The 26,926-nt window shown below is 41.3% G+C and overlaps 1 protein-coding gene across 9 annotated transcripts in view; it reads left to right on the top strand.

The window, feature by feature from the left end:
- Positions 1 to 26,926, top strand: part of NCOA2 (nuclear receptor coactivator 2) — a 307,666-nt gene that overhangs the window by 272,737 nt on the left and 8,003 nt on the right. For all 9 annotated transcript variants that reach the window (XM_021674186.2, XM_021674358.2, XM_064384265.1 and 6 more), the window contains 10 exons: positions 1,089 to 1,295; positions 3,542 to 3,757; positions 6,650 to 6,779; positions 14,064 to 14,229; positions 16,797 to 17,075; positions 17,231 to 17,308; positions 18,691 to 18,925; positions 20,775 to 20,952; positions 21,555 to 21,753; positions 25,444 to 25,533. In XM_021674186.2, the coding sequence (XP_021529861.2) occupies positions 1,089 to 1,295; positions 3,542 to 3,757; positions 6,650 to 6,779; positions 14,064 to 14,229; positions 16,797 to 17,075; positions 17,231 to 17,308; positions 18,691 to 18,925; positions 20,775 to 20,952; positions 21,555 to 21,753; positions 25,444 to 25,533 (1,778 nt within the window). The remainder of the gene's footprint in view (positions 1 to 1,088; positions 1,296 to 3,541; positions 3,758 to 6,649; positions 6,780 to 14,063; positions 14,230 to 16,796; positions 17,076 to 17,230; positions 17,309 to 18,690; positions 18,926 to 20,774; positions 20,953 to 21,554; positions 21,754 to 25,443; positions 25,534 to 26,926) is intronic.

Raw genomic sequence — 26,926 nt, 5'->3', positions numbered from 1 at the left:
GACAAGAGCAAGACTCCGTCTCAAAAAAAAAAAAAGTGATATGCTGATATCCAGACCACATGTGTATAGGTTTGGTGATGTATGTAAGAGATATTTATAGCTTCATAGCTGTGAGAAAGCAGTACTCCTAAGTTTGAATATTGTAACATGAAGAAAACATTGGTTTACTCAGCAAATACAGTTGTATATTTGAAATGACTACTGGGAGCCAGACATGGTGGCTCATGCCTGTAATCCCGGCACTTTGGAAGGCCAAGGCAGGAGGATCACTTGAGGCAAGAATAAGACCAGCCTAGGCAATGTAGTGATACACTGTCTCTACAAAAAATTTTAAAAATTAGCCAGACTTGGTGGCACCTACCTGTAGTCCTAGCTACTCAGAAGTCTGAGGCAAGAGGATCTCTTAAGCCCAGGAGTTAAAAGCTGCAGTTAACTATGATTGTACTGCTGTACTCCAGCCGGGGCAATAGAGTGAGACCCTGTATTTAAAAAGAAAAAGAAAAGGCCAGGCATGGTCGCTCACATCTGTAATCCCAGCACTTTGGGAGACTGAGGCAGGCAGATGACCTGAAGTCAGGAGTTCAAGACCAGCCTGGCTAACATGGTGAAACCCCGTTTCTACTAAAAATACAAAAAATTAGCCAGGCGTGGTGGCGTGCGCCTGTAATCCCAGCTACTCGGGAGGCTGAGGCAGGAGAATCACTTGAACCTGGGAGGTGGAGGTTGCAGTGAGCCAAGATCGCGCCATTGCACTCCAGCTTGGGCAATAAAAGCGAAACTTCATCTCAAGAAGAAAGAATGAATGAATGAAATTACTATTGGTAGGAAGGTATATGGTAAATAATATACATGTGTGTGTTTTGTTTTGCAAGATCGTCAAGAATTAGAGACCGGTCGATTAGATCACATGTCTGTGCATTGGCGTGCTGCATGTGTTTTTTGTCTGATTTTGTCTTTAATCTGGGTAGTTGGTCCCTGACGTGCATACCTTTGTCATTTTACAGACATTGTCCCTAAACACTGCTACTGTTAATATTACTTTCCGTTATCCTATATTAACCTTCAATTTTCATTTGTTTTCTCCTTAGCTTTTAATAACCCACGACCAGGGCAACTGGGCAGGTTATTGCCAAGCCAGAATTTACCACTTGACATCACATTGCAAAGCCCAACTGGTGCTGGACCTTTCCCGCCAATCAGAAACAGTAGTCCCTACTCAGTGATACCTCAGCCAGGAATGATGGGTAATCAAGGGATGATAGGAAACCAAGGAAATTTAGGGAACAGTAGCACAGGTAAGGGTTCAAATGCACTGTTACTTTATTGGTGGGTTATTTAATTGAATGATGTATTTATCCACATTAAACTAGTAGAATTTTTAAAGTGAACTTTTTATGTTAGAAAATAGCATAAATTTGAAAGTGAGAAAACTATACAAATTTTCACTGTGAGAATGGCATATGGGAAAGCCTTTCAGTAAGCTAACCATTTAATTCTGTGATTGTTACTTTTATGAGGTTTCCAACCATTAATCCTATAGCTGAGACTTACTCACTTCTATCCCAGTTACTGTTCTAGGCATTGCAGAGTATGTGTAAAACTATTCCAGGAATAATTTACTGATACCCCCAAAACTTCTTATGGATTATTTGTTTTTGGAGAATTTCAGAATAAGAGCTTAAAATCTTTTATACTTCTAGATTATAAAATTTTCATTGCAAAAAATACTAAGAACTTTAAACAGTAACATGCCTGGCCTAATAGCTTTCATTTCTGGTCCCTCACTCAGGAGTTCAAGACCAGCCTGGCTAACATGGTGAAACCCCATCTCTACTTAAAATACAAAAATTAACTGGGCATGGTGGCATACACCTGTAGTCCCAGCTACTCAGGAGGTTGAGGCAGGAGAATCGCTTGAAGCCAGGAGGTGGAGGTTGCAGAGAGCCGAGATCACACCACTGCACTCCAGCCTGGGCAACAGAAAGAGAGTCCGTCTCAAAAAAAAACACAGACTGAGAGGGACTCTCCCAGTTATTGTTTCAGTAATATTGTTGAATTATGGATCACTTTCTTTTTTGCTTTCTAGACTTTCTATAATCTTGTCATATTATTTAGATAACAGATGTTTTGAAAAATAAAATCCCTTTCTCCCATAATATTTTTCTGTAGTTCAAAATCTAATTCTTAAATGGTTTTTAAAATATGCATTAATAGAATACCCTTCTAACTTTTTATTTTAGTTTTTTCTTTTGAGACAGCATCTCACTCTGTCACCCAGGCTGGAGGGCAGTGCTACATTGATGGCTCACTGCAGCCTCAACCTCCCAGGCTGAAATGATCCTCCCACCTCAGCTTTCTGAGTAGCTGGGACTACAGGCATCTGCCACCACACCCGGCTAATTTTGTATTTTTTATAGAGACAAGGTTTTGCCATGTTGCCCAAGCTGTTCTCTAATTCCTGGGCTCAAGCAATCTGCCCACCTCAGCCTCCCTAAGTGCTGAGATTACAGGCGTGAGCCACCACACCTGGCCTTCTGACTTTTTAAAATCTAACTAACTACCTCTCACCCTTAATCATCCTCACAGCACATTCTCATTTCATAAGTGAAGAAACGCCCACAATGCATGTTCTCCTTTTGTTAAATATACCCCATTTTTAGTTGTTTATCATAATTAAAGAAAATGAAAGCAAGCAATATATTTGAAAGCAGAACCTTTATGTATCCATCATTAAACACTTCAAAATGAAGAGACCTCGTTTGGAGAGTTTCCTTTTTAGAATACCAGGTCTTAGCCATTATCAGCATCCTGGGGGCCAGGCCAGCATTACGCTTTTGTGTGTGGTCAGATAACCGTTAACATCTCAAAAAAGAAGGGATTTTACAAATCTGTGCTAACCCATTCTAGATGTTTATAGTCAGGAATACAGTGGTCTAGGTATATTGAAGTCATGGGAGTTCCCTTGCCTTGGCTATGAAAAACTACAGTAAATATCAGAAAGATCCTGTAATTTCTCCATTACTTAGAGGCTACTCTTGGTCAGTTTTGAAGTTTAACAAATTATAATACCCTGAAGGAGACTTGAGGATAAAGTCTCATATAGACTTCAAGATATCTTCAATGATTTTTGTTTATAATGAGAGTATTGATTATCAGTTTTTACCTTGTTCCTCTTAGCCTCTACCTCCCTTTTGGAAAGTAAAGCATTTACGTGTATATCAGCTAATGTGATTCACTTCCTGAGGAAGGAAGTTGGGGTTATCCACATACCACCGCACCTGTTTCTTAGTACAAATGGGAACAATTGTAACAGCTTTTCTGAACTACAAAGAGTGGCAGGTCCATGTTATAAAAACTATGTAGTTGTTGCCCATTCTTATTTCTTAGCCAAAGGCCCACATCTGCCCAATGAGGGTGTTAGCTGTTGGCTAAGTTTGAATTACAGTATGACTATCTTGTAGGGTAGGATCATCTGGTATTCATACATGGTAAATATGTTTTCATTTGCTGCATCTCTCAGTTTTCTTTGGGTTGCACACAGGAATGATTGGTAGCAGTGCTTCTCGGCCTACTATGCCATCTGGAGAATGGGCACCACAGAGTTCCACTGTGAGAGTCACCTGTGCAGCTACCACCAGTGCCATGAACCGGCCAGTCCAAGGAGGTATGATTCGGAACCCAGCAGCCAGCATCCCCATGAGGCCCAGCAGCCAGCCTGGCCAAAGACAGACGCTTCAGTCTCAAGTCATGAATATAGGTAAGTTGGCTCCAGTGCTCTTTGCTTTTAATGTTTATGCTCTCTTAGAAAGGAGTATCAGCTCCATAAATTAAAGATATGCTTCTTGTGTGCAGTTTAGATAATCCTCCCATGTAAGCTGCCGTTTAAGTGAGATTTTGCTAGAACTCTGTATAGAATCAGAATCTCAAAGATTCTCCAGTCGTATAAGAGAACCAACTGCCTTTGAGATGTTTTATTTTTGTTATCTAATTTCAACTTTAGGGGAGAAGTGAATTATAATGTCACACTATTAATAAAGAAATAGGCTGGATGTGGTGGCTCATGCCTGGAATCCCAGCACTTAGGGAAACTGAAGCAGGAGACTCACTTAAGGTCAGGAGTTCGAGACCAGCCCGGCCAACATGGTGAAACCCCGTCTCTACTAAAAATACAAAAATTAGCCAGGCATGGTGGCATGTGCCTGTAATCCCAGCTACTCAGGAGGCTGAGGCAGGAGAATTGCTTGAACCTGGAAGGCGGAGTTTGCAGTGAGCTGAGATGGTGCCACTGCACTCCAGCCTAGGCAACAGAGCAAGACTCAGATAGATAGATAGATAGATAGATAGATAGATAGATAGATAGATAGATAGATAGTTTGGTGGTACAGCAGTATTTCTAACTCTGTGTGATCACTGGAACAATATCTGGAACTTAAAATTCAGATTCCTGAACCACCACGTAGACTACCAAATCATACTCTCCCAGGCCCTCACTGAAGGTTGTGGGGTCTTAGAGAACATCTCACAGAATGTGAAGATTACTAGAATTCTATCTGGAGACTGTTCACATATTATTAAAATTGATGGTCTGATATGTCATATGATATCATTTATATGAAATGTCCAGAATGAGCAAATCTGTAGAGACAGAAAGTAGAGTAGAAGTTACCTAGAGCCAGGGGTTGTAGCAGGGGTGATGCTCAGGTGGGAAGTAGGGAGTGACTCCTAATGAGTAATGGCTTTCTTTTTGGGGGAATGAAAGTTTTCTGAAGTTGATTGTGATGATGGTTGTGTAACTCTGAATATACTAGAATTCATTGTACACTTTAACTTGGTGACTTGTATGTTATATGAATTATCTCTCAGTAAAACTGTTATATTTTAAAAATTAATGGTCTGTACAACTCATACTTGAGATTATTTCCTTTGTCATTGACATGTTAGCCTTCCTCTTGTACATTAGCATAATTCCAGTAAGTTAATGTTTACGTTCTTTTCATGTACTTGCACAATGAGAAAGAGCTAATCGTTCACAAAAGGATCGGGCACTTTGGGAGGCTGAGACGGGCAGATCACCTGAGGTCAGGAGTTGGAGACCAGCCTGGCCAACATGATGAAACCTTGTCTGTACTAAAAATATAAAAATTTGTCAGGCGTGGTAGTGTGCACCTGTAATCCCAGCTACTTGGGAGGCTGAGGCAGGGGAATCGCTTGAACCCGGAAGGCGGAGGTTGCAGTGAGCTGTGATCACGACACTGCACTCCGGCCTGGACAACAGAGCGAGACTACGTCTCAAAAAAAAAGATGCTGGGTTGTTCTGACAAGACAATGCAGAATTTTCATCCTAACTTGGCATTAGGTTTCTTACCTATTTAATTGTTATTTTGGCTTATTGTTTCTGAGAGATGGCATTTACATTGCCTTACTACACTGAATGTACTTAGTGAGTGGTTCTCCAACATAAATTTGTATAATTTGAGGGTTGCATGAAAAATGCTAAAAATAACCAATTTCCATGCAAAATTAAATGAGAAATTTTAAAATGTTTATTAATTGATTAAAAATGATAATAGTGAGTACCTTATATCTAGAAATGTAATTTATTCTCAGTCTTCACTGAAGAGCATCTGGCTCTTGAGCTTGAAATGTGGCTCTGTATGTTTTATTGTATAGCTGAGTTTCTCTAATTTTTAATAAACTCCAAAAGCCATGAATTCAACAGAAAATTATCTGTTGGAATGGAATACAGGTCTACAGATAATGATGATAATATAATTTTTAAAAGCTCATCTCATCCATTAGCTTTAAAGCCTTCCAGAGAACTTCTGAGAAAGAGTGTGTGTGGGTTGTCTGGGCCTCCTTTCTGCTCTGCTCATGCTCTAGTAGGGAGCCAGCTGAAGTACAGTTAGTATACGTTCAGTAACCAGCAGTCTGGACATGCTTCCTCAAAACATGGTCCAGCCCCCTGACTCCCAGTCAGGGAGTCTGCAAGGCCAAAACTATTTTCATAATAATCCCAAAACGCTGTTGCCTTCTTTACTCTTACTATCGCCCAGGTAGTTTTCCAGTAATTTTAGATGTTGTGTGATATCACAGCAGATGAAATGTGAAAACAGAAGATTACACTCTGTTCCATTAACCCAGGCATTAAAGCTATTTGCAGAAATGTAAAACAATGCCAATAAAAGAATTTTTTAAATGTTACATTCAAAAATCGTATTTATTCCACTCACTTGGATCTAGAAAAAAATTTATATTAACATATAATTTATTATGATTTTTAAATCTGTACTTTTTTTGTGTTTCTTAATTTCCAATACAGTAAGTATTGTAATATCAGTAAATAAGTAAGTAATATCAGTAAGATGTAACCCACATGAACGAAAACTTTTTTGAGTATTTAGAGTCTTAAATGCTAAAGGTTTAGAATGGTTTGTCTAGATAGTCTCTGAAATGGGTAATTAGCCTTCATATTTATTGCCTTTACTTCTATTCAGAATCAGAATTTTATCTTCTTATTTTCACCTAGTTAATTATTATTGCTTCTGTCTTTTCCATTTTTCATAAACCAGACATTTCACTTTAAATTACATAGCATAATTAGATGCTCCCTTGATTAAAGATGTAAGATTTTTTTCTTCTCCCTTTCTAGGGCCATCTGAACTAGAGATGAACATGGGGGGACCTCAGTATAGTCAACAACAGGCTCCTCCAAATCAGACTGCCCCGTGGCCTGAAAGCATCCTGCCTATCGACCAGGCGTCTTTTGCCAGCCAGAACAGGTGAGTCTTGAGCACCTAGGATAGCTGGCTATTTTATACGTGTCCAGAAGTTAATCTTTTCCTTTTGAATAGTCGGTGCCTGACCAGTTTTGGTTTATTCGGACTGTATCATCTACTAGGCAGGGCATGAAGGGAAAGAGTGAATCCAGAAATTAGTATGACCTAGGACGTGCCTTTGAAGAAATTACAATTTAGTTGAAAAAATGTATGCTGATAACTGTAATTTGAGGTAGTGTGCGGTATGAAAACCACAAGACAAATAAGCCAAGTTTCAGAAGAACATCCAACCATGTGCTTGGAGAAGTCTTCAAAGTCTTGAAGAAGAAGTCTGATTTCAAACGGCAGAGATGACAGGAAGCCAGTCCAGCTGGTAAAAGCTGCACATCAGAGGCCCAGAGTAAGGATTGCTGTGGGTAGAACTGAGGCAGTGGATAACAGAGGAAGAACCTCAGGCACGCAGTGTGGCTCGTCCCAAACTGGCTGCCAAGGGCAGTGGGAGGTGCTGTGCACCATGTAGACAGGGAAGCGCGCCCCAGGTAGATAGCCACTGCTGTCGCACCTGGAGCTGCTGTTGTACTTGGAGTTGGTGGTTTCTCACAGTCAGTCTTGCCCTTTGATTCTGATTTCATATGTCTGTGAATGGTAGGCTATTTCTAGATATGTTTATTTGATATGTTAGAAACCCATCTATTTCCATGAAAATTTGGGACACAGGTTTAACACAGGACAAATGTATAATAATTAAATCTACTACCTGATAGTTGTTTTTGGATGAAATGTTAAAGATTAGTTTTTAGGAAGAACTAGGCTTAAAATTAGGATTTTTAGTGTTGCCCAAACAGGAGGAGAGTTCTGTTAAAACAAGAGTGGAAGCAAGTCCAGAATTATACTTGCTTCAGTAATAGAGTAAGCGTGTTAAGTTTGCTGTACGAGTCTCGGTGACTCAGCACTGCCCTAATGTGTTGTTGTTTCTGTTACTGTCAGTTAGGTTTTTTTACATAAGCACCGTGTGGACAAAACAAAACATTTTCTTCACCTTTAAAGTTATTTCAGTTTTTCTGACCCCTCTCACATTTTTAATTTTAAATAATTCAGTGTGGAAGAAACTTACGACCAGCTTTATGGTAATCTTATTGTCATAGAAATTCAGAAGTAGTGGATAATAAAGATTCTAACTATGTCTGTCTTTTGAAATAAAAGAGCAGTGCTTTTTTAAAATCCCCTTTATAAGTATTACAGTTGATATTTAGGAACAGGTTTATTTGTTTTTGTTTCTGTTTTTGTTTTTTGAGGCAGAGTCTTGCTCTTCCACCCAGGCTGGAATGAAGTGGCGCCATCTCAGCTCACTGCAACCTCTGCCCGCCGGGTTCAAGTGATTCTTCTGTCTCAGCCTCCCGAGTAGTTGGAATTACAGGCACATGCCACCATGCCTGGCTAATTTTTGTATTTTTAGTAGAGATGGGGTTTCACCATGTTGGCCAGGTTGGTCTTGAACTCAGGTGATCTGCCCGCCTCAGCCTCCCAAAATGCTGGGGTTACAGGCATGAGCCATCACGCCCGGCCTGGAACAGGTGTTTTAGTTTATGTGTACATTTCAAAAAGACAGTAGTTTAGCCCTTAAATCTGTAACATCTACATGTTCCTTTATTTATAACTAATTTCCACTTTTAGTTCCATTATAGGTTTTTTTTTTCCTTCAGTCATCTGGTATGTAAAAGAGAGCTTTATAGTATGGCCAAAAATTATAGATTACTTTTAGATTTCTGTTGGTTTTATTAAAGGGATTTTTTTCTTGAAATACAATAGCTGCCTTTCATGAAAGATTTCCTTGGCCAGGCACAGTAGCTTATACCTGTAATCCCAGCACTTTGGGAGGCTGAGGTGGGCGGATCATGAGGTCAGGAGATCCAGAACCTCTTGGCCAACATGGTAAAACCCCATCTCTACTAAAAATACAAAAATTAGCTGGGCATGGCGGAGCTTACCTGTAGTCCCAGCTACTCTGGAGGCTGAGGCAGGAGAATCGCTTGAACCTGGGAGGTAGAGGTTGCAGTGAGCCAAGATCACAGCACTGTACTCCAGCTGGGCAACAAGAGCAAAACTCCATCTTCAAAAAAAAAAAAAGACTTCCTTTTGCATTAAGTTCACAATTTTGGATATTTTTGTTTTGAGACAGTGTCTCACTTTGTCACCGAGGCTGGAGTGCAGTGGCATGATCTCCGCTCACTGCAGCCTCCACCTCCCAGGTTCAAGTGATTCTCCTGTCTTAACCTCCTGAGTAGCTGAAATTACAGGCACCCACCACCATGTCCGGCTAATTTTTGTATTTATAGTAGAGACAGGGTTTCACTGTATTGGCCAGGCTGGTCTCAAACTCCTGACCTAAAGTGATCCACCTGCCTCGGCCTCCCAAACTGCTAGTATTACAGGCTTGAACCACTGTGCCCCACCTAAGATCACAATTTTAATTTGATTTTCTCCTGTTTGAAATGTATCTCTAAGAGTAAGGTTTCTTTTGTTGACTGTTTCTCATCATTCAGTAGCTGCTACTTTTTTGCAGAATTTTGGAAATGTTTTTGAAAAGTGAAGAAATGGTAATGTTGTGGTTTCTCAAAGAAGTGCTGAGAGTTTGACCTAATTCTCCTTCTTCTTCCCATACTTAATGACTTCTAGGTCATAAACATGTAGACTTTAAGGTATGGGATTTCTATTGATTATGGATCTTTCTCTGCTTGTTTATTACTTACTATTTTACACCAGCCTGGGGCCTTTGTATGTTTTTCCCTTTATTACTCTGAATTCCATTTTTGTCTTAATATTATATTTATCTGTCAGATGCTCTCTAGGTTGTAACTACATGTGTAATTGCCCAAAATATAGGAAACTAATTTCTTTGTGTTAGTGGCCAGTTGGGGTTGGGAGTCTGGATCAGTATTTTTTTGTTAGCCAGCATATTATGACATCTCTAAGGGAAGTGATGTCATTCATGATATGCCCAAATTTATAAAACCAAACTACAAGGCAGTGTAGTTTTCTGAATATAAAAGTAGTTTTTAATGTATTGTAGCTCAGCCAAATTAGGAACCTTTTGTTTTCATCCACTAGAAATGTACTGCACCTGTGCTGTGTTTATGTTCAAGCACTGGGCCAAAAACAAGTAGAAGATGCAACGCTTGCCCCTCGTGAGCATGGTGTGAAGTTGGCGTTTTTTTTTTAAATTGTACTTTAAGCTCTGGGGCACATGTGCAGATCTTGCAGGATTGTTGCATAGGTATACACATGCCATGGTGCTTTCTGCCTCCATCCCCCCAACACCTACATTAGGTATTTCTCCTAATGTTATCCCTCCCCAATCTCCCCACCCCCTGCTGTCCTTCCCCGAACCACCCACCCCCCAGTATAACCCAGTATGTGATGTTCCCCTCCCTGTGTCCATGTGTTCTCATTGTTCAACACCCCTTATAAGTGAGAACATGCAGTGTTTGGTTTTCTGTTCTTGTGTCAGTTTGCTGAGAATGATGGTTTCCAGATTCATCCATGTCCCTACAAAGGACATGAACTCATTATTTTTTATGGCTGCATAGTATTCCATGGTGTATATGTGCTGCATTTTCTTTGTCCAGTCTATCATCGATGGGCATTTGAGTTGGTTCCAGGTCTTTGCTATTGTAAACAGTGCCACAGTGAACATACGTGCACATGTGTCTTTATAAATTGTTAGTTTCAATTCACCATAGCTCAGTAGGTGATTTAAGGCTGAGAGGAAAGTGGGGTGCTCTGTGAGGAGATAGGTGGTGCCCCGATGTAAAGTAGACCCTCAGCTGGAGAAGAGCTTGGGAAGGTTGGGATAAATATCAAGGTCTTGGTTTTCTGGTGATGTGTGTAGTCTTTGGAGACAGATCAGCTGCCCATGGTGGCTGAGGCTCACGGGGAAGGCGTGAGCATTAAGTTTGGGAAGGTTAGGCATTATCAAAGGCATGTGTCCTTGAATTCCACCACCACTACCATCCCATCCCAGGGGTGTTTTCCTGGGAGGGCCGAAGAACAACGTAGGAATTTGGAGTAGGGCCCTTGTGTTCAGTAAAGTGTGCTTTGGGAGTGGGAACCTGAGAGCATCGTATTAGAATCATAGATAGCGTGCAAACTGGGAAGTTGTTGGGAAAGTGTCCTGAGAGTCCCAGCTTGAGTTGAAGAAGGCCTGGACCAAAGTGGGATGGCCTAGAGGCACTGTTTTACTTTTTAATCTCTGAATTTATTTGCATTTTTTTTTAATTAGAAAAGAAAAGCTTATAACAAAAAGTGATTTTATTATGTAGGAAATTGTTTAAATGCCAATGATTGTTTTAGTTGTTAGTTATTAAGCATTTGGCTGTGTTGCTGGTCTGTCAGGGTGGAGTGGTCTTACAAAGGCACGAGACAGTGCCTGCCTCCTCTGACAGTGCGTTTCCCCCAGATGTGCAGCCTTGCATGCATTAGATTTCACACGGGCCTGCCATCAGTGAATAAATCTGAAATGGGAGGGTTGCCTATGAATGCAGATTCCAAAAAAACAAGTTGAAAATGACAAAATCTAGGCAAAGAAAATCCTTGAATGCCAACTTAACCAGCATTTTTAGGGAATGAGTTGCTGCCTAAGAGAATTCGGTAAATAGCTGACATTACTGTTGACTGACTTGAACTCTTTCATGGAAGTCTTGCCACATCCGTGTTTGTTGGTCCCTCCTCATTGAGGAATCTCTCATCGCGGATAGTTCAGTGGTTTCTCCCTCTCCTACTTTTCTGCATCTGCTTCTTCCTCCCCTCGCTGAGTGTAGCAGTAGTAGAGCAGTCTGATCACATTTGGGTTTAAAGAAGGTTCTAGGAGAGTGTGGACTGTAGAGAAGGAGAGTGTGGACTGTGGAGTAGAAGCAAGAGGAAGGAGCCAGCAAGCTCCCAGCATGTGTGACTTGGTGAAGCCCAGCAGTGACAAGGAAGGGGCAGGAGTGAGAAGAGCACTTGCCTCTCAGGGGTCTCGGTGGGTCCCTTAGAAACACAAGGAGCTCCTGCAGCCAGGGAGTTGGGGAAGCAGGTGAAGAGTGGCGTCAAGGGACCCTCAGCTGGACAGTTTCCAAGTTATTAGAGGTGAGTGGAGAGCATAGGTTGTTATTAATGCATTCCTTTATGGCCATTTGAAATTGTTTCAGTGCTGGTACTTCAGTGTTTCAGGATTATAGTCCAAAATAGCCTATTAGAACATTTAAAAACCACATGGCATATTGAACTGTGTTAATAGGTAACTTCAGTTCTTGATGAGTTTATTCTCACTTGCTTAAGAATGAGTTTGCTTATCTATAAACTTTTTTTTTTTTTTTGAGACGGAGTTTCGCTCTTGTTACCCAGGCTGGAGTGCAATGGCGCAATCTCGGCTCACCGCAACCTCCGCCTCCTGGGTTCAGGCAATTCTCCTGCCTCAGCCTCCTGGGTAGCTGGGATTACAGGCACGCGCCACCATGCCCAGCTAATTTTTTGTATTTTCTGTATAGACGGGGTTTCACCATGTTGACCAGGATGGTCTCCATCTCTTGACTTCGTGATCCACCCGCCTCGGCCTCCCAAAGACTTTGTTTTTTAATCTATAAACATTTATTTTCTCCAAAACGTCATGCGGTGACTCTAAGAGGACAAAATAGACTTTTAGTAAAGTATAAATATCATTTCTCTTTTAGTATTCAGGCAACTCAGGAGCTCTTTTTTTAAATCCTCCTCTAGTCTAGGTGTGGTGGCTCATGCCTTTTATCCCAGCACTTGGTAGGCCAAGGTGGGAGGATTGCTTGAGGCCAGGAGTTCGAGACCAGCCTGGACAACATAGCAAGACCCTGTCTCTACAAAAAAATTTACAAAAATTAGCCAGGTGTTGTGGCACACATCACATCTGTAGTCTCAGCTACTCAGGAGGCCGAGGTAGAAGGATTTCTATAACCTAGGAGTTTAAGGATGTAGTGTGCAGTGATTGTGCCTGTGAAAAGCTACTGTACTACAGCCTGGGCAACATAGTGAAACCTGTCTTTATTAAAAAAAAAAAAAAAAAATTTTTTAGCAGCCAGGTGTGGTGGCACACACCTATCCTATCTACTCAGGAGGGTGAGGCCAGAAGATCACTTGAGCCCAGTGAACCATGATGGCACCACTACACAACACACACACACACACACACACACACAGCTCCTCTACTCTAATTTGACAATTAAATTCAATGTATAGGAGTTTTATGTACCATGGAATCTGGAGTTTAGTATTCTGATTTTATCATCAATTATATAATAACAAATATAATTTGCATGTTCACGATTCACTTTCCTTGTGTACCTAATGCAGGAATGCTAACAGATACACTTCTTGAGGGCTTTAATAAATGTTTTCAGGCCAGGTGTGGTAGCTCACTCCTGTTATCCCAGCACTTAGGGAGACCGAAGTGGGTGAATCATTTGAACTCAGGAGTTCGAGGCCAGACTGGGCAATGTAGTGAAACCCTACCTCTACAAAAAATTAGCCGGGCATGGTGGTTCGTGCCTATAGTCCTAGCTACTTGGGATGCTGAGGTGGGAGGGTCACCTAAGCCCACGAAGTCGAGACTGCAGAGAGCCATCCTCACACCACTGCATGTTAGCCTGGGCAATGGAGTGAGACCCTGTCTCAGAGAAAAATAAATGTTTTCAAGGCCTGTTTGTGCATGACTAAGACATTTCCTATCAGCCCAGCCAAATTTAACCTAGCTGCAGCTGAGTTCAGGAAAATTAATGCAGCTCTGATGCCTATAGTTCTCGTCTCTCCCAGGTGGGTCATCACAGCCTCCTATAGAATAAGAATCTTAAGTCAATCAGTGATTCCTACTAAAGTGTAGAAAAGTCCTTGCGTTCCTTCAATTTATATGCTTGAGGAGTGGGCATAGTTTGGTAGGCCCTGGACTCACACAGATCCGTGTGGAGCCTCAGTTCTGTGGTGTCTACCTCCAGCCGATGGCTTAACCTCGCCTCACTGAGCCTCAGCTTTGCCAGCCATGAAGTGGAACCAATGGAAATAAAAAGCATACCTTAGATATCTAGATTTGTGTCTGGCCTGCACTGGGCACTGAATAAAGTGTATTGAATATTTCAGACTGTCGTTTTGTTCTGTGTTGGGTTGGTACAGTAGTTTGTTGCAAAGACCCTGGAAGTCAATTGATACTTTCACCTTTGAGATAAAAAAAGTTGTTCTCTAATCAACTAGCTTTTCCATTGGCCCAAGGTGACATTTCTCTCTTTACAGGCAGCCATTTGGCAGTTCTCCAGATGACTTGCTGTGTCCACATCCTGCAGCCGAGTCTCCGAATGATGAAGGAGCTCTCCTGGACCAGCTCTATCTAGCCTTGCGGAATTTTGATGGCCTGGAGGAGATTGATAGAGCATTGGGAATACCAGAACTGGTCAGCCAGGTATGCGCAGAAGGGTAGCACATGGGGGCCAAGTGCTCTCATGGGTGCAAAGGTGTCTATTCTCTGTTTACAGGTCTTCCATGGTCTGCTTTTTAGAGTATACTGGTTTTTACCTCATACCAGGCTGGCCCTGTTTCTTCCTTCCCTTTCCTTGTAACCCTCACATAAACTTTGGCCTGAGAATGCAGAACACTGAGAATGAGCTTTGCATATAGTTCAGGTTAGCAGAAAGATACAAACTCAAGACTAGCTCACCTGGTGTCTGCCATTACTGATAGGGAGGGACACACAAAATACAGAGAAACCACAGAACACTTCCCCATGGAAGTCAGTATGAGTGTCTGTAGTCATGACCACTGTATTTATTTTGTATCTGTGGGCTGGTGATAGGAAGCTGTTTGTGCTAAAAGAATACTTTCCACATAAGTTAGCAGAAGTCATTTTACAGGTAGCTGCAGCTCTTTCATCATTTTTACCTTTAAAAATGGTGGGCTAAACCTTTAAATTATGGTTTAGTTCACGTAATTTTGGGGATATTTAAGCAAAATGGGAATATTAAAAAGTTAACTAATCTTAGTGAGCTTATTTAGCCTTCTTCCAGGTAATTAGTTGGTTACTATAAAAAAGTAAGTCCCTGCTTTGAGAGTACCTGACAGCAATGGTAGAATAGATAACCTAACATAGTGCCTTGAAAGAACAGAACACTATCTGAACCTGGCTGCACAGCTACCTTTGTGTGAAGCCGTGCAGCCTGGCTCACTGTGTGAAGAGTAACCCAGAAAAACCATGGTGTTCTCGTTACTGTTTTCCTCTTTACTTAGCATGAATCATCTTTAATTCTTACTGCCAAAAAGTATCTGCCAGAGTCCAGTCTACTTCCTGGCCATATGATGTGTCATCATCTTTCTGAGAGAAAGGTGATGCAGAGTCATTGGAGACGTCTCTGAAACATTAAAATTAGTCTTCTCATAATTCCCACAGTTGAGCAGACACAGGTAGGAGTTAGGACTTACCAATTCATATTGAAAACAGCAGAATGGAAAGAAATGACTTGAGGTTACATGATATAACCTGAAATAAATTAAGAAAGGGAAATGGAGTTTAAATATTTCCTGTGTGACTAGTTTGCTCTGTCTTCAGTGATAGGTAGAATTAAGCATTCAATACTATTTTATCCTTGAGTCTGTCTAAGTGACATTTAAAAATATGATCCGTGGAGCTGCTGAGTGACTTGTAACATTATCAAAACAGGTGTCACGTCATTTAATATTTTTAGTCTGTTTTTCACTCACTTCTGTTATTTCTATTTTGTGTCATCAAATCCACCATCCTTATAATATTGTCATGAAACTGAATTTTAGAAATATGTTTATTAGGTAGAGTTGAGGGAAGTATAAAGTACACATTATTCATATTCATGTTAAAGTGCTGAGATAGTTTTGTGTGTGTAGTTAGAGCAGTAATTCAGCAACGAATGATTTCCTCTGCTTAGGGTCCACTTGTTTAGAATTACCACGGGGAGGGCAGTGGGCCCCTGGCTCTCACAGGCTGGCCATTGGGTTGTGCTGATCAGAGCTCAGGGCTCAGGTGGCTCCAGCACTACATGGATACTGTTTTCAAGAAGGCCTAGGACAACACTGGGCTAAAGAAAACATGAGAGATTTTATTTGTTGCTAGAGTCTTTCCTTCCTTTATACCATTAGGTTTGTAGCAATTACTCCTAGAAGTAGAAGGAAGAGGAGAATCAGCCAAGTCCACCTTTCCCCTCAGCATGTAGACATTCAGGGTGATTCTGAGGTCTTCTAGACCCCGGGGAAGTTGTAGGTTTGTTCACCTGCCCCATTCTGACCCAGGTAGATAGGCTAGCCCTAAGAAGTCAGGAGTGACAGACACATAAACCATGTCTAGTAGGTGGTGAGAGGATGATGGCAAAATGTGGGGCATGTAGGGAATCCTGAAAGCCACAGAAAATGGTAAAGTAGATAATAGGCAGCACATCACACTGGTGAGGAGCTCAGCTCCCAAATCACGAACTGAATTGGACCCCACCATGTACTAGCTGGACAGGGCTTGCTGCAATTCACTTCATGTCCTTAAGTCTCATTTTTTTAGCCACAAAATCAGGATAATGATGGTCAGTACCCCACACCACTGATCCCAGCTAGGTACCAAAGAGGTTATCTAATTAAAATGAACTCTATGGGTATAAATAATCAAAAAACTTAACACTTCCAGGGGTATTTACATCTGAAAGTCCAGGCCAATCTGATTGGTGGAGCGGGTAGGATGCATTCTGTAGTCCTGGCTCATTTCTCGCCTTTTCTTGGAAGAAGTACTGCTGGGAGTCCAGTTTGACCCCTGCTTCTGTCCTTGTGTAGCCGAAACTGTGAGCAGAGGCATTTTCTAGAAAGAAAAATGGAGTCAAGCTAAAGGTACCTTTGTGTAGTAAGTACAATATTATAAAGTATAAAAAGCTTCAAATGTATGACAGCGAGAGAAAACAGGCTCATACTGACTCTGCTGTTTTTATGGTTTAATTTATTTGTTATTTGGGGCTTTCTCTCCAGAGCCAAGCAGTAGATCCAGAACAGTTCTCAAGTCAGGATTCCAACATCATGCTGGAGCAGAAGGCCCCCGTTTTCCCACAGCAGTATGCGTCTCAGGCACAGATGGCCCAGGGTAGCTATTCTCCCATGCAAGATCCAAACTTTCACACCATGGGACAGCGGCCTAGTTATGCCACACTCCGTATGCAGCCCAGACCCGGCCTCAGGCCCACAGGCCTAGTGCAGAACCAGCCAAATCAACTGAGACTTCAACTTCAGCATCGCCTCCAAGCACAGCAGGTCTGTTCTTTGATGGCACCTGGAAAGTCAGGGGTGCTGGGTGGAGGACATGAGGAAGAGATACAGGTTGAGGAGGGCAGTTACTTGGAAAAGGTGATTTAAAGTAAAATGTATTCTGTTTTTAAAATGTATTTATCCTGTTTGTATGTATTTAGAATCGCCAGCCACTTATGAATCAAATCAGCAATGTTTCCAATGTGAACTTGACTCTGAGACCTGGAGTACCAACACAGGTAAGGCAGCACACCAGCCATCAGCTTTCGTTAGTATTCAAAAGTATCCCCGCAGCTACTTTTGTCATTTCTTCCTCTCTGAAGAAAGTTAACTTAGTAGACGTGGATCCACATCAGCACACTGGCCCTGTACTATCACCCAGTTACCTGTCTAGTATGTTACATTTTTCCCTTCTAATCACTGCCATTTTTATTGCCAGGTACGGTCAATTTTTGTTATTTTATAAGGAGTTCAAACACTGAATTAGAGAACACTAACCCCTAGCAGAAATACACGGTTGGGTTCCTGCAAGTTTCTGGTCACAACATTGTCATCATCCAGTCAACACATAAGTTTGTTTTATGTGTATTTCTTTTAAAGAACTCACTGTAACTCAGGCCTGAATGGCACTTATCTAGGATACCTACTTTCTGCAGGAGGCACCTCACCACCACCTGCACTTAGGGACACTAGAGAGCACTGCAGCAGCATGTCTGGGAGCCAGTTTAAGCAGCAAAATCACCAACAGGAGAAGCAAAAAATCCAAAAATCTTAGAACCAAATAGACCACAAAGAGGACACTTGTTTACAGTATGAGAGCTGAAACCAGAAGGCAAAGTGTTGCCTTGTTCAGCCTCAGCTGGAAGTAATGCACATTGGGTATCTGAAATGTTATGCCACTGTGCTCATGTCTACGAATGACCGTTTGACAGGAGCATGAGTATTGATTTGAGGGTTACAAATAAATTTTGCTGAATAGGCAACTTCACAAATGTGGAATTCACAAATGAGGATCAACTATATCTTAGGACCCGTGAACAGCCTCACCCCTCTCACTGACAGCAAGCACTAGGATCCCTTCCCTTCATCCATCCCACCTTTCCTCCCTCCCTACTCTCCACCTCCACCTCAGCCTCTGTGCATTCTTGTCAGGCTCTTTCCCGCTCTCCTCCTTTACTCCTGCCTCTTTTCAGCCTTTTCTGAAGTGCACCACGTCGCCTTTTGTCCCAGTGATTTTATTTCTCTTTAGACTTGAATGTTCCTTGAATGAGACTAAACTGCCATCTTCAAGGTTTATATCACAGTCTTCTTATAGAAAGGACTGTGTTCCTTTGAGATCCTTTAGTTAATTTTGTCCTTACCAAATGAGTTAATTGATATTAACACCAAACTTAACCCTGCTAAGTCATAGCAAAGCTTCAGAATAATATCTTTAGAACTTAGAAGCTCACATTCTCAATCACCAGTTGTTCAGCTCTGAGTTAATCCTTTCATGTCATTTTTTTCCAAATAATTTTACAGATGATAGTAACCGTTCGCTAGCCTATCTATAATATTCACTTTGTTTTTTAATCTGTTTCTGCCCCCAACATTTTCCTCCATGTATCACCCCTGATTTCAGGCACCTATTAATGCACAGATGCTGGCCCAGAGACAGAGGGAAATCCTGAACCAGCATCTTCGACAGAGACAAATGCATCAGCAACAGCAAGTTCAGCAACGAACTTTGATGATGAGAGGACAAGGGTTGAATATGACACCAAGCATGGTGGCTCCTAGTGGTATGCCAGCAACTATGAGCAACCCCCGGATTCCCCAGGCAAATGCACAGCAGTTTCCATTTCCTCCAAACTACGGTACTGGACTTACATCCCCACCACCTTTCACCAGTCCTTTCTCCCCAGTGTCCCCCAGTCCTGGGTCACAGCTCCTCTCTCACAGCTCTTTGCATGGCTCCCAGATGAATCTGGCTAACCAGGGAATGATAGGAAACCTGGGAGGACAGTTGGGGCCTGTGAGGAGTCCCCAAGTCCAGCACAGTACCTTCCAGGCTCTCAGTTCAGGTACCTCCTTTTCTCTGAGTGCAGGTCTTACTTTAAGAATGACCGAAGTAAGTGTGTATGCGTAGACTGTCTATCTATCTTGTGTGCGAGTGTGTGTGGATCTGTTTATGTCAGTGTCTAAAAGTGTATTTGAAAGCCTCTGAGTCTGACTCAAACAAATCAATAGATACAAAATGTAAAAAGACGTCTATAAATATTTAAATATTATAGTCGTTCTGTGACTTTTGAAAAATAGAGACTTACAGATGATACCAGATTTTTAATGAATAGATAATTCTTGGGAAGTACTGTATAAAAACCACAATGGGAGACTTCTTAGTTCTCTTCATATTGATTTGTTATTTAATGTCAGTCTTAAGAGATACCAAGTATGTAATGTCATAAACATTAATATTTGTGTGCATGTCATATTCAGTTAATGGTTGAATTATTGATAAGTGCTTACATTAATGTTAATATTCAAAATGACTTTCCCTACCCTTTGCCAGTTATCTATAAATAACTATGGAAGTCTGTTGCCAAAATCCAAGTCTCTTGTTTCTTTAAAGAACAGAAAGATAATGTGTGGTTCTTTCCTGTATGATCTTAAGCTTTTCTTTTGTAGCTAATTTAAATATTAATTAAATATGCATTTACAAGTCTTCTATGCAAAAATGTACTTAACGCCATTCTCAAAATACTCTAAGAAGTTGCCTTCTTTGTTTCCCAGCTCCTTTCTCTATTTCCTTCTTGATGATTTAGAAAAGTCTGCTAAAAGTTCTCTTTCCTTTTAAATTCTATTTGCCCTGAAACTGAACAAGAAGCATACATTGAATTTTTTTCTTATTCTTGCTAATTGTGAATAGCCCTAAAGTACCGCAGAGCTCTTTATAAAGACAAAACAAGCTAACCATGAGTACAGTTACTCATTTTTAAAGATGAATTCATCTCATCATGGAATGACTTCAGCTCATTCAGTGACAAATTAATCTGGCCAGGCGCAATGGCTCACGCCTGTAATCCCAGCACTCTGGGAGGCCAAGAATCTCTTGAACTCAGGAGTTCAGGACCAGCCTGAGCAACATAGTTACCTTGTCTCTACTAAAAATTTTAAAAGTTAGCTGGGCATGGTCATGCATACCTGTAGTCCCAGCTACTCAGGAGGCTGAGGTGGGAAGATCCTTAGAGCCCAGGAGGTCAAGGCTGCAGTGAGCTAGGATCATGCCACTACACTCCAGCCTGGGCACCAGAGCAGAGACCCTGTGTCAAAATAATAATAATAAACTTAATGTAAACAATCTAATTGCAGTGATAGTTTTGATCAAAGAGAAATATATATTTGATCCATTCTTGGTTTGGAAAGGAATTTGAAGAAAGAATAGCATTTTTTCTTTCTAACTCTAGCTATGATGGTCAGTGGTTCCTAGGCACCTTCTAACTACTAAGGGGAATCAAAGTATGGAGGTTTTTTCCCTCCATATTTTATCTGAGCTTGGAAACTTTCTTAAATGTATGTAATTAATCAGTATGTAATCAGGTATTTGAAAGTAATTTTTTATGCATGATTAATTTGGAATGTTCTTTTTCCCCCAGTCTCTACAATAAAACTTAACAGTCTCTTTTGGATTTCTGGTTTTGTTTTTGTTTTGTTTTTTTTTTTAAGGAATAAGTCAGCAACCTGATCCAGGCTTTACTGGGGCTACGACTCCCCAGAGCCCACTTATGTCACCCCGAATGGCACATACACAGAGTCCATTGATGCAGCAGTCTCAGGCCAACCCAGCCTATCAGGCCCCCTCCGACATGAATGGATGGGCACAGGGGAACATGGGCGGGAACAGGTAACACCGTGTTTCTGTGTGTTGTTGAGACAAATGATCACCGGGAAAACTTTCTATAGCCTACATGTCTCCTTCCTTTTTTATTTTTTCCCCAAGTCTTTGCTCACAGAAGCAGTATCAAGCAAACCTCTAAATAAGCCAGTTTACTTTTCCTAGAGCAGGAGTCAGTAGAATTTACAAAAGCTTAACAAGAACATCCTTTGGAGGAACAGAAACATCTCTAAGAAGGTACCACCAACCAATTTATGATAGAAATTGCTGTGGAAAGGGTGACCTAGAAGCCATCCTTTATCACCATATTTGATAAAAACAAACAGGAGGTCCTCGGATGCAGGCGTGGAAGTGGGGGATGTCCTTCAGCCGTCACAGTGGCGCTATGAAAAGGAAAAGGGTTTGCTTGCCCCCACTGCTTCATTGAGTGCCACTTCCCCTGCTGTCTCAGATCTCAGCAAGCCCACCACCTGCTGGCCATCTCAGCCTGGGTTCATGCAGTTCAGATTTATTCACTCAAAGGAAATGCCTGAGAAACAAGTGCTCTGAACTGCCTGCCTCTGGATAGCAGCAAGCTGTAACATTCATTCAATCTTTCCATTGTGTTCCAGCATGTTTTCCCAGCAGTCCCCACCACACTTTGGGCAGCAAGCAAACACCAGCATGTACAGTAACAATATGAACATCAATGTGTCCATGGCGACCAACACAGGTGGCATGAGCAGCATGAACCAGATGACAGGACAGATCAGCATGACCTCAGTGACCTCCGTGCCTACATCGGGGCTGTCCTCCATGGGTCCCGAGCAGGTGAGCGCCCAAAGGAGAAGCAGCCCATTGGCTTCAGGTCATGGCTTTTTGTCTGCTTCTGCATCAAATGTATCTTTCCATGTACCTAACCTTAGCCACCAACTCCCACATTTATTTTGAAGAGTGTTTTTCACCTTACTTTCACCTGTGTTAGTGACAATGATACAAATCCTTGTTGATGATTAAATTAACAGAAAGGTTTCCTGACAGCTGGAGGAGCTTTTAAAATATTTTTTTTTCTTTAAAGACAGAATCTCACTCTGTCGCTAGGTGCCAGGCTAGAGTGCAGTGGCATGATCTCAGCTTACTGCAACCTCTGCCTCCCAGGTTCAAGCAGTTCTCCTGCCTCAGCCTCCCAAGTAGCTGGGAATACAGGCACGCACCACCACACCCAGCTAATTTTTGTATTTTAGTAGAGATGGGGTTTCACCATGTTGGCCAGGATGGTCTCAATCTCTTGACCTTGTGATCTGCCCGCCTCAGCCTCCCAAAGTGCTGCTATTACAGGTGTGAGCCACTGCACCGGCCTAAAATATTTCTTAACTTTCTCTTCATTGACATTTTTCTCTTATTTGAGGGATTCACCAGACTCTAAAATGAATCTCTAAAAATGAAGTGGTGAGTGTACTTTTAAAATAGCTTTATTTGAGCTGGGCACGGTGGCTTATGCCTTTAATCCCAGCACTTTGGGAGGCTGAGGTGGGTGGATCACCTGAGGTTGGGAGTTGGAGACCAGCCTGACCAACATGGAGTAACCTTATCTCTACTAAAAATACAAAATTAGCCGGGCATGGTGGCACATGCCTGTAATCCCAGCTACTCAGGAGGCTGAGGCAGGAGAATTGCTTGAACCCAGGAGGCAGAGGTTGCAGTGAGCCGAGATCGTGCCATTGCACTCCAGCCTGGTCAACAAGAACAAAACTTCGCCTCGGAAAAAAAAAAACAAAAAAACCTTTATTGGGGGTTATTATTTTGGGTGTTTTTGTTTTGTTTTTGTTTTGAGACAGTCTATCACCCAGGCTGGAGTGCAGTGGCACTATCTTGGCTCACTGCAACCTCTGTCTCCTGGCTCAAGCAGTCCTCCCACCTCAGCCTCCTGAGTAGCTGGGATTATAGGCATGCACCACTCTGCCTGGCTAGGGATTATAGTTTAATAATGGATTTATTTCTAAATGCAAAACCAGATGAAAAGCAAAGGCTAACCTACCTGCCATCCAGTTAGTTTGAAAGGATCCTTCATTTATGCAAAGAAACACACAGATAATCCAAAAACTATTCTTTTTTAATCTTTGGAATGTGGATGTAATGATTTTTTTAAATAATTGTTTTGTGTTGAAGAACATCAAAATGATTGTGCTGTTCCTAAGTGCAACCAGCTTCACTAGATGGCAGAGACTCAGAGCGTTTGAGATAGCAGTAGCCAGCCCAAAATTCAAAAATGTGTTGCTGATTCAGAGCTCAAAGTAGAGGTTAATAATTGTACCATGGTATTTACAGAAGATTTTATTTTTAAAGGCCCAGAATGCTGACCATTCTACCACTGATCTCAGTAGTTCACATAAGTGAAAAACGTGGCAAAGACCCTAACTCTTATTTCATATATAGAGAAAGTGCAGCACGGAAAGTGTAAATAACTTACCACTAAATCACTGACAGCACTGTGAATTTCTGCTAGAACAAAACTGTGAGAATGGTGAAAGACAAAGAGTTTGATTGGATCTATTTAATTCTGATGTTAGGGGACCACAATTTTTGTGAAAATTTAAGAAATATAACAGAGTTTCGATGTTTTATTCTTTAAAATGATTAATAAAAATGTGAGGTGGTACAGGAGAAAATTTAAAGCCCTTTGCACTTTAAGAAGGCTGTGTGCTTATAGTAATAATTTGTACTTCTGTTATTGAATTGATGGTAGCTAGATGCTTATTTGGATAAATTAAGCAGATATAAATTAAAGAAATACAGACTTTAGCCTGGCATGTTGGCTTGTACCTGTAATCTCAGCTACTCAGAAGGCTGAAGTAGGAAGATGGCTTGAGGCCAGGAATTCAAGACCAGCCTGACAACATAGTGAGACTCTGTCTCTAAAAAAAAAAAAAAAAAATTTAATTGGTTAGGCATGGTAGCAGGTGCCTATAGCTCCAGCTACTTGGGAAATTGAGGCTGGAGGATCCGTTGAGCCCAAGAGTTTGAGGCTGCAGTGAGCTGAGAATGCACCACTGCATTCCAGCCTGGGCAACAGAGCAAGACCCTATCTCTTAAAATATATGTGTGTGTGTAGAGAGAGAGAGATATACTTTTATCTCTTCGATGGAGAAATGTAGGGTTGATGTTAAATTTCCTGCGAAAATGGGAGGTTACAGACATACAGTTAGAAGGAATAAATGTAATATTAGCAGAGTAGCATGACTACAGTTAAAATAAAATAATCCTCTCCTGGCTGGGCTCAGTGGCTCACACTTAAAATCCCAACACTTTGGGAGGCCAAAGTAGGTGGCTCACCTGAGGTCAGGAGTTTGAGATTTCTCAAAAAATGGCTCTATTATTATGGCAATTGAATTTGATTTCTGTACAGCATTCAGATGAAGGTTAATTCTGAAGGCAGCTAGAGACTCTTGATTTGCTTGCTGAGGAAAGCGTACAAAGTAAGGGCTACTGAGGTAGTCTAGTGTAACACAGTCGTGTCCCATCTGCTCAGCAATCAATTGACACATTTTTATTTGATACAATTTTAGCAATTCAGATTGTTTTGAAACTTCTGCATGATTTTAAACTGTTTGAATCCTGTGGTTAATTTGGAAGCCCCAAGACAGAACTGCAGTGTATCTTCCTACAAAAATCATTATTCTAGGGCCGGGCGCAGTGGCTCAAGCCTATAATCCCAGCACTTTGGGAGGCCGAGGCGGGTGGATCACGAGGTCAAGAGATCAAGACCATCCTGGTCAACAAAGTGAAACCCTGTCTCTACTAAAAATACAAAAATTATCTGGGCATGGTGGCGCGCACCTGTAGTCCCAGCTACTCGGGAGGCTGAGGCAGGAGAATTGCTTGAACCCAGGAAGCGGAGGTTGCGGTGAGCTGAGTTCGCGCCATTGCACTCCAGCCTGGGTAACAAGAGCAAAACTCCGTCTCAAAAAAAAAAAAAAAATCATTATTCTATTAGCATTTGTACATTTGCTTTCTAATGTGTAAAAGAAATGTGCAAATGCAAATGAGTATTTCATTTGGTCAGAGTAAATTCACAAAATCCAGCACTGGTTTGGGTATTTACACTTGCTCTTGATAATTAATAACTTACCTAAGTAGCAAAGATATCAGGAGCCTCTCAGATGACTTCAAAGTCCAAAATGTGAGTCATTGGTCTAATTTGAACCAGCCAAGAAAGCATTCTGGTTATGGCACGAAAATGGCTCTATTATTATGGCAATTGAATTTGATTTCTGTACAGCATTCAGATGAAGGTTAATTCTGAAGGCAGCTAGTATTTGATAAGTATTTTCATGTTCCTCTAGACTCCGCAAAATACATACATGGGAGAGCAGGTGTAAGGATGAGGCCATTGTTCTGCAGTTACTTTTCTCCATTTTTACACCCCTAAAAACACAGAGGAAGGGCGGCAGCTGCGTGTTTTCCAGTGCACTCTTGGACGTCCTGCTCCACGTAGCCACTGTCCTGTCTGCTTGTCCTCAGGTTAATGATCCTGCTCTAAGGGGAGGCAACCTGTTCCCAAACCAGCTGCCTGGAATGGAAATGATCAAGCAGGAGGGAGACACAACACGGGTAAGAAAGAACAGTGAAATACTGAATATGGGAATAAAGCAAACGTGAATATTTTATAGAACAAAACTGGCATAGATACATCGTCAACCAGTAGATTAAAGATAGTTAGGAAATATTGTCTAGTTTCATTTGGCATACAGTGCTTTCGTGTGAAGCATTCTTTTTTTTTTTTTTTTTGGTCGAGCCCTCCCTAACCTCAAATGATTATTTCTTTAAGCTCATTTTAACTCAGCTGATGGTAGCATATGAATTAAGAACATTAATTTGTTTTTTAATGTCTTTATCTTTTTTCTGTAATCTCCATAGCCAACAGAAGAACAATAATTTTGCCCTGGAATGATACTGTGATAGCAAAGCAAGAAATAAAGTGGCAAAAAATTAGTTGTGTTAGAGCAAATTTTATTTTTGCTTTTTCTGAATCATAAGGCTAGATTTTTAGGAGGATAAAGAGGAATTAACTTACATTGCTCAGTCCCTTAAGTCTTCCTAAGGGTTTTTATGTATTTCATTGTGTTGAGGAACAATCCAGTTATTTGTATTTGCTTATTACATCTTAAACACTTGTCCTTTTTTTTTTTTTTTTTTTTTTTGAGACCATGTCTTGCTCTGTCACCCAGGCTAGAGTGCAGTGGCGCAATCTCAGCTCACTGCAACCTCCACCTCCTGGGTTCAAGCGATTCTCCTGCCTCAGCCTCTTGAGAAGCTGGGACTGTAGCCACTTGCCACCACGCCTGGCTAATTTTTGTATTTTTAGTAGAGACAGAGTTTCACCATGTTGGCCAAGGTGGTCTCTAACTCCTGACCTCAGGTGATCCACCCACTTCACCCTCCCCAAGTGCTGGGATTATAGGCGTGAACCACAGTGCCTGGCCTATTAAACACTTGTTCCAAAGAGAATGATAGTACTATGTTCAGCCAATAAAACTGTAGCATCACTTAGACCTAATTGAAATATCACTAGCAGCAGATTTCTTGCAGGGAGGGCTCTGAGCAGTTTGGCAGATAGGTAAATGGGCCTATGTGGCCCTTTAAGATAAGGGGTATTACCCTTCACAGTAGGTAGCTCTTTTTAAAGAAGTCCTATCCCATACAACCTGTTGAGTGGAAGAAAATATGTGCAAACCATTTATCCAACAAGGGACTAATATCTATAATATACAAGGAACTCAAACAACTTAACAGGAAAAAAAAACAATCCCATTAAAAAGTGGGTAAAGGACATGAATAGACATTTTTCAAAAGAAGACATACAGATGGCCAGCAGATATATTAAAAATACTCAGTGTAATCATCAGAGAAATACATCTAACCCCAATCAGAATGGCTATTACTAAAACCACAAAAAAATAACAGATGTTGGCAAGATATAGAGAAAAGGGAACTTTCATACACT

This window comes from Aotus nancymaae, unplaced genomic scaffold (genome assembly GCF_030222135.1).
Source record: "Aotus nancymaae isolate 86718 unplaced genomic scaffold, 86718_ANA_hifiasm-v0.15.2.pri h1tg000036l, whole genome shotgun sequence".
Lineage (NCBI taxonomy): Eukaryota > Metazoa > Chordata > Mammalia > Primates > Aotidae > Aotus > Aotus nancymaae.
This window is presented reverse-complemented; position numbering and strand designations above follow the sequence as displayed.